General features: G+C 35.0%; 1 protein-coding gene across 11 annotated transcripts in view; it reads left to right on the top strand.

Annotated features, from left to right (window-relative positions):
- CCDC171 (coiled-coil domain containing 171) overlaps positions 1 to 13,870 on the top strand; it is a 156,345-nt gene that overhangs the window by 16,099 nt on the left and 126,376 nt on the right. For 9 of the 11 annotated variants that reach the window (XR_001552018.2, XR_001552019.2, XM_015849032.2 and 6 more), the window contains exons 6-7: positions 1,841 to 1,987; positions 13,111 to 13,203. Coding sequence is in view for 9 of the 11 variants with exons in the window: in XM_015849032.2 (XP_015704518.1) it covers positions 1,841 to 1,987; positions 13,111 to 13,203 (240 nt within the window). In the remaining 2 variants the exon portion in view is untranslated. The remainder of the gene's footprint in view (positions 1 to 1,840; positions 1,988 to 13,110; positions 13,204 to 13,870) is intronic. The other 2 variants (XM_015849031.2, XM_015849033.2) reach the window with 1 other exon arrangement.

Genomic DNA, 13,870 nt, shown 5'->3' with positions numbered 1-13,870 from the left:
GTACAGTTTCATATTTAGAAGTCAAAAAATCTCTGATGAAACATTTTTTTAAGGTTATGACATCCTACAACTCATATTGACTTGCATAGATAGCTTGACCTATTCCTGTTAGTTGTGGACTGATTAATGTCAACTATATTTCCAGTATAAAATATTTTAAAATCTTGACATGGTATTTTTCCACTATATATAAATGATACATTACTTATTTAAATCATGTTTTTTCCTGGCTTATTTTTTTGTTAATATCAGGAATGTGTACCCGAAGAGATACAGGTATTTATTTTTTCAATGTGGAGAGAGTGTTGAGTAATTGTGTATTAAACTTCTCTTTTTTGCTCTGTAGTGGGAGGCCTAATACTGTAGGAGGAGGCATTTGAGGATTGGTTTAATTTGTTTCTAGAGCTGGTGTTTTTGCAATATTGAATTTACTCTAGGTTTCCATTCTTAATTCAGAATTACAGAATCACAGAATTATCAAGGTTGGAAAAGACCTAGAAGATCCTCAAATCCAACCATTACCAATACTTCCCAGCTAAATCATATTCATCAACACAACATCGAAACATTTCTTGAACACTCCCATGGTCAATTCATGTTACATATCAATTCATGTTACATATATATATATATAGATGTTCCTTGTTATCTTCTGGGAGGATGCAAAATAAGTCAAATGATAGTACATGCATGTGAACGAAGAGGCAAAATAAATGCACTTTTTAATTAGCAGTTTGTAATACTTAGCATCATAGAGTGGTCATGATTTCCTTATTGTTATGTTTGAATGGTCAAAACTTTCTACCTTCAGTACAGAGGAACATCTGAAATCCTTTACTAGACTTTGGAAACAACTTGTGTTTATTTGATCTTTGTGTGTAAATGTGGTTCTGTCAGACTTCATTCTTAAAAAAAAATCATTCTGTATGAATAATTCATTTTGTCCTTCTCTTTCTCCATGCTAGGGATATGCTTTATGATTAGTAATTTCTCAGAACAAGAATATGTGATATAGAAATAATGGCAGAGTTTGCAGAACAACTGAATAGCTCTGGTTTATTTTCACACAGTGTCTCTTGTCATGATATTGAATAGGATTAAATGAGCAAGAGGACTTAATGTAATCTTTCTGTGTTTTGCACAGAAAGCCATTTTAACAAATTAGGTCTCCAAAGGTTCTCCAGCTAAATCACTGGATTTATAGCTTGTTCCTGATCCTGGTTATGAGAAAGCTTATTCCTGTCCACTAGACTAAAGCTATTAATTCTGAGACTTTTGTGATCTCCAGTTTAAGTATGTGTTAGACTACTAGGAGTTCATTATTTGGCTACTTTTCTCCCAGACAGCTGTGGTGTAGAAGTGGATTTGGTAGTAGTGACTCCATGGAGTTGTAGAGTGCAGTACTGCTGTTAATTATCCCACTCTGTACCTTCTCTCATCTTTTGAATGCAGAAATTTAAATAGGGAATAGCATCTTTATTGAGAGCTACTTTGTAGATCTCATATGTAACTGTTTAAAGTAATTCAATTTCTAGATAAATACTTTCCTAAGATTAGATTTTTTTTATTTTTTTTATTTTTTTTTTAGTATGATTGTAGAATGTCACGTATATGCTGATTATTTGAACTAATGTGTTTTCCCTGGTGGCAAATGAAGAACTTACATGTTCTAGGGCAAGTAGTTCTGTTGATAGGTTGGATTTTAATAAATGGTTCTAATTCGGTCTCTGCCCCCAAAGTGTTTATTTTCTAAGCTCATTGTTATTATTATACTTTAGTAAAAGTATTATTTCATTCTCTCTTTTCTATCTTTTTTTTTTTTTTTTTTTTTTAAATCTAGAAGCAGAATAGTGCACTGCAAAACTTAAGTAAGAAAATGAAAGATATGGAGCTGGAACACTGTGACTGTTGTGAACTGCTTACTCGTCAAGTTCATAAGCTTGAATACAGTGCTGAACAAGAGGAACGACTTAAAAAAGAACTTGAAGTAATGCTTTTTGGTTACTGCTATTACTCTCAAGAAACAGTGAAGCTCTTTTATTTTGGTGGATTAAACCTCTCAGTTTTCTGGTGATTTCTGTTTACTGGATTGACTAAATGTTGAACATCCGTTTTTGCAGAGCAGAGTGAATAGACCATTGCCACTTGCTATGTGTGTCTCACTTGAGACTGGTGTTTGAACAGCAGGTGGAAAAAAGGTTGAATGAGCATGAAGATAAGGCTAAGAACAGGAATCTTTTATTTACATTCTCTCTAATTAATCCTCTGTTCTTTTTTGCTTAGGGTTTTTTTTTTTGTTTGTTTGTTTTTTTAAGCTGAGAAAGGTGCCAGATGGTGTACTAGGTAGAGAGAACAACATATCACATTTGTGTTTTACAGCACTCCCATCTATGTCTAAATGCTAAAGGCAGTTTTAGTTTGTATGTAGAGTGATACCTGTTACTGAGAAGGCTCAAGCTTTTCAAACTAGTGCCTTCTAAATTTATTTCTTTCGCTACAATGCTATTTGCAAAGTTTTGCTATTTTGTTCGTCTAAGTTTTGTGATAACTGCTGTCTGAATGTGTGATCTGAAACAAGAGATTCTTGACAAAACATTTGTTACTGCTAAAAAGCATAGTAACCAGATGATTAGTAACCAAATGATCCTGGTATAAGTTTCCTACCAGTGATAGTTTTAGATGTTTTCTATGACTAAGTTTAGAACATTGGCACTTGTGTAATGTCAGGAGTCCTTAAGGATAATGTGATGTAGAGTTTTTAGCTGTGTTTGTTTTTTCTTGTTTTTCTCCTTGAAAGCAAAGAACACATTTAAAGAACTGGTTGCTAGAAAGTTAGAACACTGCAGTAAAGGTGAAGTACAAATGAAAATTACTGCAGGGAACATCAAAGCTTGTCAACTAAAAGCAGTGTTTATTGATGAACAAAGTAGACATTTGTACCCTCAAAGATCTATAAGAAATCTATTTCTGGCAATAGCAAGGTGTACATATTAGCCTAGACAGAATTGTGTTCAGGTGGAAAGTGCTATGAAATTTGAATAGCCCTTTTAAAACAAAGACTTTTTGCTTCAAAGAGATTTCATGAAGGCTTTTTTTTTTGTTTTTGTGTTGTGTGTGACTTCAGGACATATGGCACTGACATAGAAATCATGAGCTGAAATGAAAAATAAGGCAGGCAATGGTTTCTCTCATTAATTAATTTAGTTGGGTGTATTTGCCATCTGTAAATTTAAGAGGAAGTGCTCAGTTCCTCAAATATGTAACTATGTGCTAGATGTTTAATCACGGAACACTATCTGTTAACCAAAATCAGCTGAGATAACTTGATTATGGCTTAAATTTTATTTGAATCAATGTAGTGATCCCTTTATAATCTAGTAAGAAAACAACCTACGTCACAGAGAAAGTATTCTTGTGATACTTCCAACTGTAAGTGTTTAAGCAATGATGAAGGAAGGAGTGTGATAAATGATCTTGCATAGGAGGGTTTAAGCGAATGAGCACAAGTCCATGTGTATAATAGTAATGAAAAGTAAATTAAGCTGTAGTGCATATGGTCTGGTCACCTTGCATCCCACCGTCATAGAAGTAAATTTCAAACATGTGAATGTGTGAAAGGACCTACCATTCTATGCTTAAAATCAGAGAGATTAGTAAGAATCTCCGGGAAAAACCAAACAAAACACCTTTGTGCTTTAAGAAGTAGAAGCACCAGATGTTTTGAGATTTTTGGTTGTCTTATTTAGCTTATTGCTACCTGGAGACTTCATACTGGGTGGTGGACTCAAGATTCTAGGGTTTGTGTCAGCAACATTATTTGTGTTACACAAAATACTACTCTGCGTCCCTGTTTGTTGAGCAAACTTTATTCTACCTCTTTTGTGATCATGAATGGCTACCAACTCAAAGTTTCTGAATTTTAGAAATGAGATGGATAAAACCTATTTTAAGTTGCCCTATCAGCCATAATCCACTCCTCAAAAAATTAAGTATAACGGAAACCAGTTTAGTACTAACAGAGCTTGAAGTCTGATTTGCAGCCTTTCTTGTTCAGAACCTTTCTTGATTTATATATTTGTCATTTTGCTTATTCTCTTGCATTCTGGAATATAATCAGGTAGAGTTATTATCTTTCCTTCATGAAGAAGCAGAGTGGAGGGACCTCAACAGAAAAGACCAGATATGCTCTTCAACTATAGTGTGGCTTTCTCCTTGGAAATTGTGAAGGAAGTAATGCAGAGATATTCAAGGACAGAGCTGTTGGCTAAAGGAAGGAGAAGTGAGCGCCACTTTCCCTACTAATTAATGGAAGGAAAGGACCATACCCTTTTGAAAGGGTATGCTGCATTCCCATGTACCCTTAAGTGCTTCTGTGAAGCCTGGAGATTGTTGAGATTTAAGCTCATTGCTATGTATAGAATTTCTTCCTCTCTACCGTAAGCATCTGCCTTGATAGCATGATAGCTTCTGTGCATCATATTTTCAGTTACCACATTATTCCTATTTATAGTGGAACAAGGGCAATAAAGTCTCAGCAGTAGTTTTCACTATGTGCCAAGATGTTTAAGTTTTCTTACAGTTCTGTAATGCTTTCTCATGGTTCTGTGTCAATCTTAAACTCCTCAGGGAATAAGTGTTACCTATTAGAAATACAGGTTATTCTAATAATGTTTTGACAGTCAACCTGTATTTAAAGCTGTGGTTAAATTACTGATGTTACATTTACTGATAATGTTGAATGTTGATATTTGAGGTGGATTTCTATTCAGAAGCCTTGAAGTAGTACACCTCAAACAGGAAATGATATATATATATATTTTCATGTAGTAGTCCTCTGCTTGTTTATCTGTCTTCATGTTAATGGATTGCTTTTTTAAAAATTTTAAGTGGCAAAATGGTCTCAGAAGCTATTGCTATTTAAATACCTATGCAGACTACCTCATTATATAAATGGGCTCTAAATAGGAAACGTGTACTTCGGTTTTTCTGATGATATCAATCATCTTAGTGTGGTTTGTGTGGAGAATAGGGTTTTTCTAATTTAAAGGTAATCCTTTAATCTTTTGCTGTACACTGCCTCCTCATATGCAGTTAGGATGAAGCTTCTCAGAGCTTGCAAAGCTGTTTACTACCCTCTGCTGGACATAAGAGAGAAGTCCATTAAAAATCTTGCTGTAATGAATGTAAAAAAAAAAATTAAAAAAATTAAGGGTCATTCTTAGACATTCTTAGAAAAGATTATATGTATTACATTGTAACAGAAAGAAAGAAAGGAGAAAATTCTTACCTCCTCCCCCTCTTTTTTTTTTTTTTTTTTTTTTTTTAAAATATTACTCAGGTATTTATCCTTCATTTATTATTCTGAACATGATTTGAATGAATACATTTCTAGTTTCAGGAGTATTTTTCTAGCTTCTGGAATAAGAATTGATAGAAATGATTAGTCTGTGGAAAATTACAGTTTTTCTGTTGTGAGATAGCTGTTGGTACAGTATCTAATCTGCTAGCTTTCTAGCTTGCAGTAGTGCCAAATGTGGTGTATTACTGCATGAGCCTGGGGTCCTTCTGAGCACATACTCCACTAGAAAAAAACCCTGAAGTTGAAACCTTGTTATTCTGTTCCTTCAGCCCGAGACTCACTAGTCAAATTCTTGATGTATTTGTATTGAACTCATAAAGATCCTACTATTTATGAATGTTAATTTTCTGGAACCAGAGTCTTTTATTTTTGCCCTTTGTGCCACTACTCTGGAAGGATGAGTTCTTGGTTAATCTAAAGCAATTTGTATATAAAAACAGTATTTCTTGTAGTGTGTCTGGCTGCCAAAAAGCTGGGTAGGAAAAGATGGACAGGGATCAAAAGAGGAATGTGGATTTTTATAATGAAAAACAGAATTATTATTTCATAAATTTCAGACTCAGCCTTGTTCATGGAAATGTAGTGATTTTCTATATTTTTTTGAGGTTGCTGACTCTCAGTAAGTTGGGAGTTCAAGGTCTGTCAAGGTTTCTAAGCCTTTCTCTTGGGTCTTGAAAAATGTCCCATAACTCAGTTCATTTTATTTCTGGGACTTTGACTATATTGCTGTATTTCTGATGCTTTCAGTGTGTTGCCATTTTAAGGTCGGTCCTTTAGCTTTCAGTGGGTCTTTCTATGTTCCCTACCTTTAAGTCTGTAGACCTTTTAATATGCTGGTGAACATATAGTCTTGCATTACTTTGGTAATGCTGCTGTAATGGGAGAATGACTGGGAAGATAACTTGTTTGAGTGATGGTCCACCTCTGTATTTACAGAAAGTATATGTAATAATAAAGTACATGTAATAATAAAACTGTGAATGTGCTAAAGTTCTTACTGTATACAAGTTACTGAACTGAGAAATTGAATGTCAGATAAAAGCAAAATTGTAAACAGACAAAACTAACCAAATTGTAGTACTGGGTAAGTTATATAGGTCTTGCAGGAAAGAGCTGATGAAGCTTCAAACAGTATCAGAAAGGACACGTTCCACAGCTGGTTAACAGTACCACTGGTTAAAATTTGAAATCCTTTTTGTTTTCTCTACCCGCACTCTCCTTCATGGCTCACTAATATTGAAGCCTCTACTTCCCAGTGTTTACACACTCACCCACACTCCCTCACAACTTGTATCTAGGAATTCAAGCTACTATGACTGTCTTTTATAACCTGCATTTTAGTGGCTCCAAAGTTTAGGTTATTTCAGGGGCATGTTTCCATTGTTGGGGTCAGGGGGCCCACAGGCCTACAGCCCCCCTGCTGTGGACATAGATCGATCTAGATAACTCTGTGACAGTTTTTGGTGGAGAATGTGGGCATTGATCTCTCTACCTGTCACATGCCAAGAGAGAACTGGAAGAGAAAAGGGAAAGGGGAAGGGGGATGGGGTTGCATCTGTAATGCACTTTACAGAGGACCTTCCTTGTTATGATCTAACATTTTATTGTGTTATTCAAGCAAAGGTTGAAGACTTGTCACTTAACTCACTGTCAGACCAAAGCTGAATATTCTGTAGATCTTATTAGGATTTAGAAACAAGTCACATTTTAATTTTGTCTGTATAAAGTATATAAAGTGTATAAAGTAACAGTGTTGATGACTGGGCTTTTAAGGATGTTATGAACTATGGAGAATAAGACCCAGAAGAGATATCCTTTTCCCCTCAAAGTACCTTAGGAAGGGAGAGTAATTACGATGGGTTTGCCAACTGCAAATCAGTTGCAGTTTGGGTTAGGTTTGCACTTTATCTAAAGGCAACTGAGCTATATCTTTTTAACAGTTCTAGTAGTTTTTACTTTTTTCCTACAGATAAGCATATGCATTATTTTATAGCCCCCACACCAGTGTTACACAGATCAAATATGACTCTTTTGTCAATGAGATACGTTACTCTTCATTTATAGTATTTCCTTATAGGAAATGTTGGTAGTGTAGACTGCGTTCTGTGAAGCTGAAAGAACATTTACCTCAGTGGTTAAGAATTGCTTGTAGTTAAGTACTTTTATAGTTAATAATAAGTTATTTATTATCTGGACAGGAGATGGCTCCACCTTACCATGATCAAGAGGCACCAGTATTTCTAACAGTAGATGGAAGTGGTCAGCATATATTTCCCTAAGATGTGCTTAGACCTGACTTCTCAATTTGAGTTAGAATTTGTAGGGAAATGCTGTTAAGTTGGAAAAAGTAAGATCTTAATCTGAATGTGGTAGCTCACAAAGGGAGTGATGATTCTGATCTGATGTATATTTTCTTCCCTGAAAACTGTATCCTGGCTGAGCATTTCACATAAGGGGCTGTGTACTTAAAGCCATAGAGGTGTGTAAGCATCCTAACAATCTTTGTATCCTAAAAATCTAATAGGAGTTATCAAAATAGAAGCAGAGGAGGGATATACTACCATATCTGAACTTGATAACTATTGGAAATGTACTTATTTTTTCTCATTTGTTTTCTTTGTTGTTTACTGAGGGTTTTGATTGGAGTGCAAATGTCAAAGGATTCAGTTTAGTAGCTGTGGCATTACACACATAGGATACTGGGCAGTACGTTCTGAAGGAGTAATTCAGTTTCACAGATATTGCAGTACTTACAGTAAGGATGGGAAACTGAGAAACATGGAAGCCACACAGACACTGGATAATGGTACTGCCATCTGTTAGCATATGGAAAGTATCTCCTAGAAACCTCATTAGTATTTACATATAAAAGGATAATGGAAAAGTGGCTCAATATTAAGGGCTTAGCCTAATCATATAGCGTGGTTGCCTACAAGTTAAAGCTTGCTCAGAAGTTTCCGTAGCCAATTTTCTGTTCTCTTTTTCAAAAGACACGATTCTGTCTGTGCTGTTGTGAAAACAAATGTGAGATCTGTGTTCTTTAAATTGAGTTTTATGTTTGTTCAGCTTGAATATCTGAAGAAACAGGAAATTCCACGAGTTCAGTGTAGTACCTTACTTGTCTGTCTTCAGATATGTTGCAGGTCAGGTGAACATGGGCATCTATCACTACTGAATACTACTGAATACAATGTTAACAAAAAAAAGCTTCATCAGAGAACCCACTTATTTCAATCCATCCTAGCAATATATTACTAGAAAAAAATAGTCCACGCTAAAGTGGAAAATATTCCTGCTTAACTTTCAAGTGAGAAACTGTAATCTGGATATCTGAGATCCACAAGTGTTCTCTAGAATTTGTTTTCATGCACCTGCTTTGTATACAGGCATTGTGTAAAGTTTTTGAATGCAAAGGGAGGCTGGCTGTTGTCTTTTGCATGATTCAAAAGAGGATTGCACCTTTCTGTTTGTTAGAAAGGTGTGTGGAACTCCTTTTCATCCCAGCTTGTGTTCTGGAGTTTTAATGTACGTAGTGTTGCAGATTAGACTCATCCCTGACATTTCTTTCTCCTGCAGAATACACAGTGGTTCATTATCTCTGCTACGGCATGACAACAGTATGCACTATGGAGTGCAATGCTTATAAGGATTAGCAGAGCCTGTTTGAGACATCACTGGGGAAATGGGCACAATTTTCTATGAAGTGTTTGAGGTTTTTTAATTTTTTTTTTCCCCTCTTTAGTCTCAGTTTGGAATCCATGCCCAGTTTCTGTGGTTAATGTATACTTAGATAAATAGAAATCCCAGATAGTATTCTAAGTGAAATGTGATTCTCTCTATTTGATGAGTCTTTCTGTTTACTCAAGCTTATAGGCTAATTTCTGATTAAATACCTCTTGCAGGTTTTTGGTTTTCCCACAGATTTTCTCCTAATTCACTGACATGTGACTTTTAAGTTTACTAAATATATAGAATCATAGAATATCCCAAGTTGGAAGAGACCAACAATGATCATCAAGTCCAAATCCCAGCTTAATGAAGAACTACCCAAGAAAACAAATCTTATATCTGAAAGCATTTTTCAAAAGATTTCCTTCATCGGGCTCATTGCTACGGCCACTGTCCTGGGAAGCCTGTTCCACTGCCTGACCACCATCTCTTGGTGAAGAACCTTTCCCCAGTTCCCAGCCTGACCCTCCCCTGATGCAGCTCCATGCTGTTCCCTTGGATCCTGTCTCTGTTGCCAGAAAGCAGAGGTCAGCACTGCCCTTCCCCTCCCCTTGTAATGAGCTGTAAGTCATGATGAGGTTCCCACTTAGTCTCCTCCAGGCTGAACAAACCAAAGGATTTCAGCTGCTCCTCATGGATCTTGCTCTTAAGACCTTCCACCACCCTTGTAGCTCTCCTTTCAACACTCTGCAGCAGTTATATTGTATAATGGTTTGGGTTGGAAGGGACCCTGAAGATTATGTCATTGCAACCCCCTTGCCATGGGCAGGCACGCCTCTGATCAGGCCCATATGGTGAACCAGAAGCTGCAACAACCAAATCAAAGAATCCTGGAAATGATATTCATTTCTATACCAGAAACAAGATGACATCTACATTACTTCCCCAATTTACTGGTGTATCTTCTTCTGCAAACTCTTACATTTCTGAATCTATTCTATGCAAGAGAGTTGTTTATACTGGTAAACTAAGGTTGAAGTCTACTTGAAGAATTTTTCAAGACATGAGGAGAATGTAGCTCAAACACCATCTTTGGCTACTAGCAATCTGAGAATGTAGTAGTAGTTCTTTCCTGGTCAATGGCATTTACTTATGTTGAAAGGAAATACATTTTAGTTCTCTCCCTAGGTCTGTGTTTTCTGAAGTTTCAGCAAACTAATTTAAACAAGGTTTTGAAAATTGAAGTTGTGAGAAACTATTGATATGAGTCAAGACTTTAAAAAGTCAAGCAGAGGATGAACTTCATAAACAAGAATTTGCAAGTTGAGTACTAGTTATCCTGGTTCTTCCTTTTTATAGGCATCCTAGTTCTACAGGTTAATTCTTCAGTTGCTTGTGACAACTGAAGCAGGTGAACAATCTGCAGACGTGTCTTTTTAAGTGGAATAGCTCTCAGACAGCAAAAATGTGATGTGTTGGCACTTCTTACAGGTGTCTGTTTGCTCTTGTTTATCTTTCATTGTTTCAGAATTTTTTACAAATGAATTTCTGTATTTCTGGCAGTTTAAGTTTCCTCTGGACCATACCCTTCACCTTTGCAGTTAAGCGTCCATCACATTGGCTTTATGTGTGCTCTAGTTTTCGAGTTCTATACTAAGAACTACATATGCAGCCTGTTTTGGAGAGCAAGATTGGTCCATTTTTTTCATTCTTTCGGGTACCCTCAATCAAGCTGTTACTTACTCTATCTTTATTTTTTATTATTGAGACCGTCTCTTTGTTCCATAGGGCTCTCATTTGCAGAAACAAATTAACAATTCTGGTGGTGTCTTTTAACGAGCAGAAAATTATTTTCTTGTTTCATTTGAAGAGAAAACAAGATAAAGGCAGAGAACAGAGCTCTCAGCTTGACTGGTTCTCTGAAAATATGACATTAGTAGTCAAATGCAATACAGAGCTTATGAATTAGTAAGTAATTAAAAACTTCCAGTCACTTTTTTTCAATCTTTTCATTCTAGAGTTTGGTATAAAAATAGATACTTGTGCAAACTAGCCAAAGATGGAAGGTAATTTTTACACTTGAGTCTATGTTGTGAAATGTTTCTGGTGAAATTTTCAATTTTTTTTTTTTTTTTTTTTTTTAAAAAAAACTGTTGTATTTCTAAACATAAAACTTGTGATAAGTACCTTCCTCACTTTTCCCTTTACTTTTCTAATCAAGCTTAAACCAAGTTGTATTAAAGCTGACTGTTTCAGTATTACTGGAAAAAACACGAAATCTATCTTATTAATACTTTTTATTCATGGACTATTTTTACTTGGCTGGCAGGGCAGTAGTTGTTTGTAAAACCACCCTATTGGCAGTTCTTGATCTGTCGAAGGATGCTAAGGATTTCGTTACAAACTGATCCAGGTGATAGTTTGTTAATTCTGGATTAAAGCTGGTGTTTGGAAGGAGTAAAACTGTTAAGACTAAATCAAGACTTAAAATTTTGAGGATAGTCTTAGAAATTTGGAAGTGTAGGAGGAGAGTTTGTGCAGGAATTTCAGTAAGTTTGGTAAGCTCTGTGCTTCTGCTGCTTTTCTCTTTGGTATGCCTCTGACAAACATCTATATTGAAATTTTTTCCTTTATTTTTGTTTTGTTTGTGTATGTGTGTGTGTGAGAGAGAGAAAGAGAGAGTGATTATTCAAACAAACATTAAATTTATTGCCAAGAAGCTTTGTTCTAACATCTGTTAAAGTTTCTTAAATGTTTGGAATCAAGGTGCAGTCTCACAGATTTATTTTACATTTCCAAAATAAAAACAACAACAACAACAACAACAACAAAAGATTGTATTTAGGCAACCTGAAACGTGCTTATGGTAAACAGCTTTCTTATATTAATTGTTTTTTCTTGGTGTGCCTAAATTAAGTTGAAATGCTGAAGCAATTTGGGTTGTTTTTTTTTCCTTATCAGTTATGTCATCCGTCAAAGTGAAAACATTAGTGTAAAACAGAGTAGTTAAATTCACATGTGAGTTTGTATTAGTTACTCTTTAGCTAAAAGTGTTTTTTTCAGATGAAATTCAGTGCCAGGCCTTTATCTGGATGCATGTGTCTAATTATTGCTTTTGTGTTTAATGTAACTCGGTAGACTTTATTTTTAAAGCTTAAGTCCCTTAAAAAACAACAAGAAAACAAACAAACAAAACCCTGCTGTCCCCCCAAAACTAAATAAGGAAGTAGCCTGTCGTTTGAACATTTTGTGGCCAATCCAAATTTCAGAGTAGATTCCAAGCACTTATTTTTAAATGTTGGAAGAATGGACAACAGAGATTCAACAGTGAAATTCAGACAATCCCATGTAGCTTAAATGGTGCTTGCATATACAGATATTCTGTTCTGTAATGAAATGTGACTGATTTGATTGGTCAGGATATTTGTTAAAATATCATACATATCCTGACATTTTCTAGACAAAACCAGCAGAATAGTTAGGAGTCAATATAAATACTCTGTTAGCTCTTTGAAGCATAATTTTTAAAGATTTTTGGTGTAGTTAATCTCACTGATTTAAGCCTGAAAAGCAGTGTATTCTTGGCACTTTAATTGGAAATTACAAACACATACTGTTTGTAGCATATAGAATCCTCAGTCTTTTCAATACTTGGTCATCTCATTACTGAAATTATACATACTCTCTTGTTATTTCATTGTTTTTTGGAAAATGTAAGATGGAGTTGTGTTGCCTCAGGTTACAACCTTGGTAAAAAGCAAAGAGTAATCAGTAGAATCTTTAAGCTCAGTCTTTTTACTTTCTGATTCCAGCCAGAGTTTTTTAGTTCTAAAACAGTGCAGCAATAACATGATGCTACATCAATTTATTAGCAGAATAGAAAATAATAATGTAATATTTTAGGTCTGTAAAACTTATTTTGATATGCTTCTTCAGTCAGTTATTGGATAGTCACAGTTTCCCATACAATTCAGATATACTGGGTTGGTATATAGAATCCTAAAATTCTAAGTGATAAGAAGAGTCTGTATGTCTTGTTTACTATCTGTTTGAACTTAAATTTCTTCAAAATGTACTCCTAGGCAGCTACAGACAGAATAAAGCAATTGGAAGAAAGCATTGAAGCAGAAAGAGCAGCACATTTGAAATCCAAATTCAATTTGGAAATCACTCAGGTAAACTTTCTGGAACTTTACAGCAAAAGAGTTGGCGAAGTTGTAAAGATGCGATCTTCTAGATGCTTCAGTAAAAACACTGGATTTATTATTATTATTATTATTATTATTATTATTATTATTATTATTATTATTATTATTATTATTATTATTATTATTATTATTTTCATTTAAGTTTCAAAACGTAAAGGGAAGATCAGGGAGTATTCTTTTTAATGTGTTTTTAATATTAATCATTTCTTTAGATTTGTAAGAATGAGAGAGTAGCTTCTCCTAGTATTTAAACAGTGTGGGGAAAAAAGATATTTCATAGGAGTTAAACAGTGTAGTACTGTATAAATATCCTGTCCTATCTCTTTTGAATGGATGCTTATTAGGACTATTTGGATATGCAGTATATACATCTCACTTCTATAGGAGTGAGTACTGACTAAATGCACCCGGAAACTGCTTTTCCAAATATGATTGTCCAATGCAGATTTCACCTTCAAACAACTTTACAATATCATCAATTACCAGTAAAGGTTAATTATATGAGAAAATGTAATATAAATACTTGAGTATTAAATTTTTGCATTTTTAACAACAGACATCTATATGACTGAGAAGAGCTGGGAAACACTGTCACTTTAGGAAGCATTAGGGAAAGATCTCAGATTTGTCCCAG

The sequence above is a fragment of the Coturnix japonica genome, chromosome Z (genome assembly GCF_001577835.2).
Source record: "Coturnix japonica isolate 7356 chromosome Z, Coturnix japonica 2.1, whole genome shotgun sequence".
Lineage (NCBI taxonomy): Eukaryota > Metazoa > Chordata > Aves > Galliformes > Phasianidae > Coturnix > Coturnix japonica.
The sequence above is the reverse complement of the archived record's forward strand: the minus strand, read 5'-3'. Positions and strand labels throughout refer to the sequence as shown.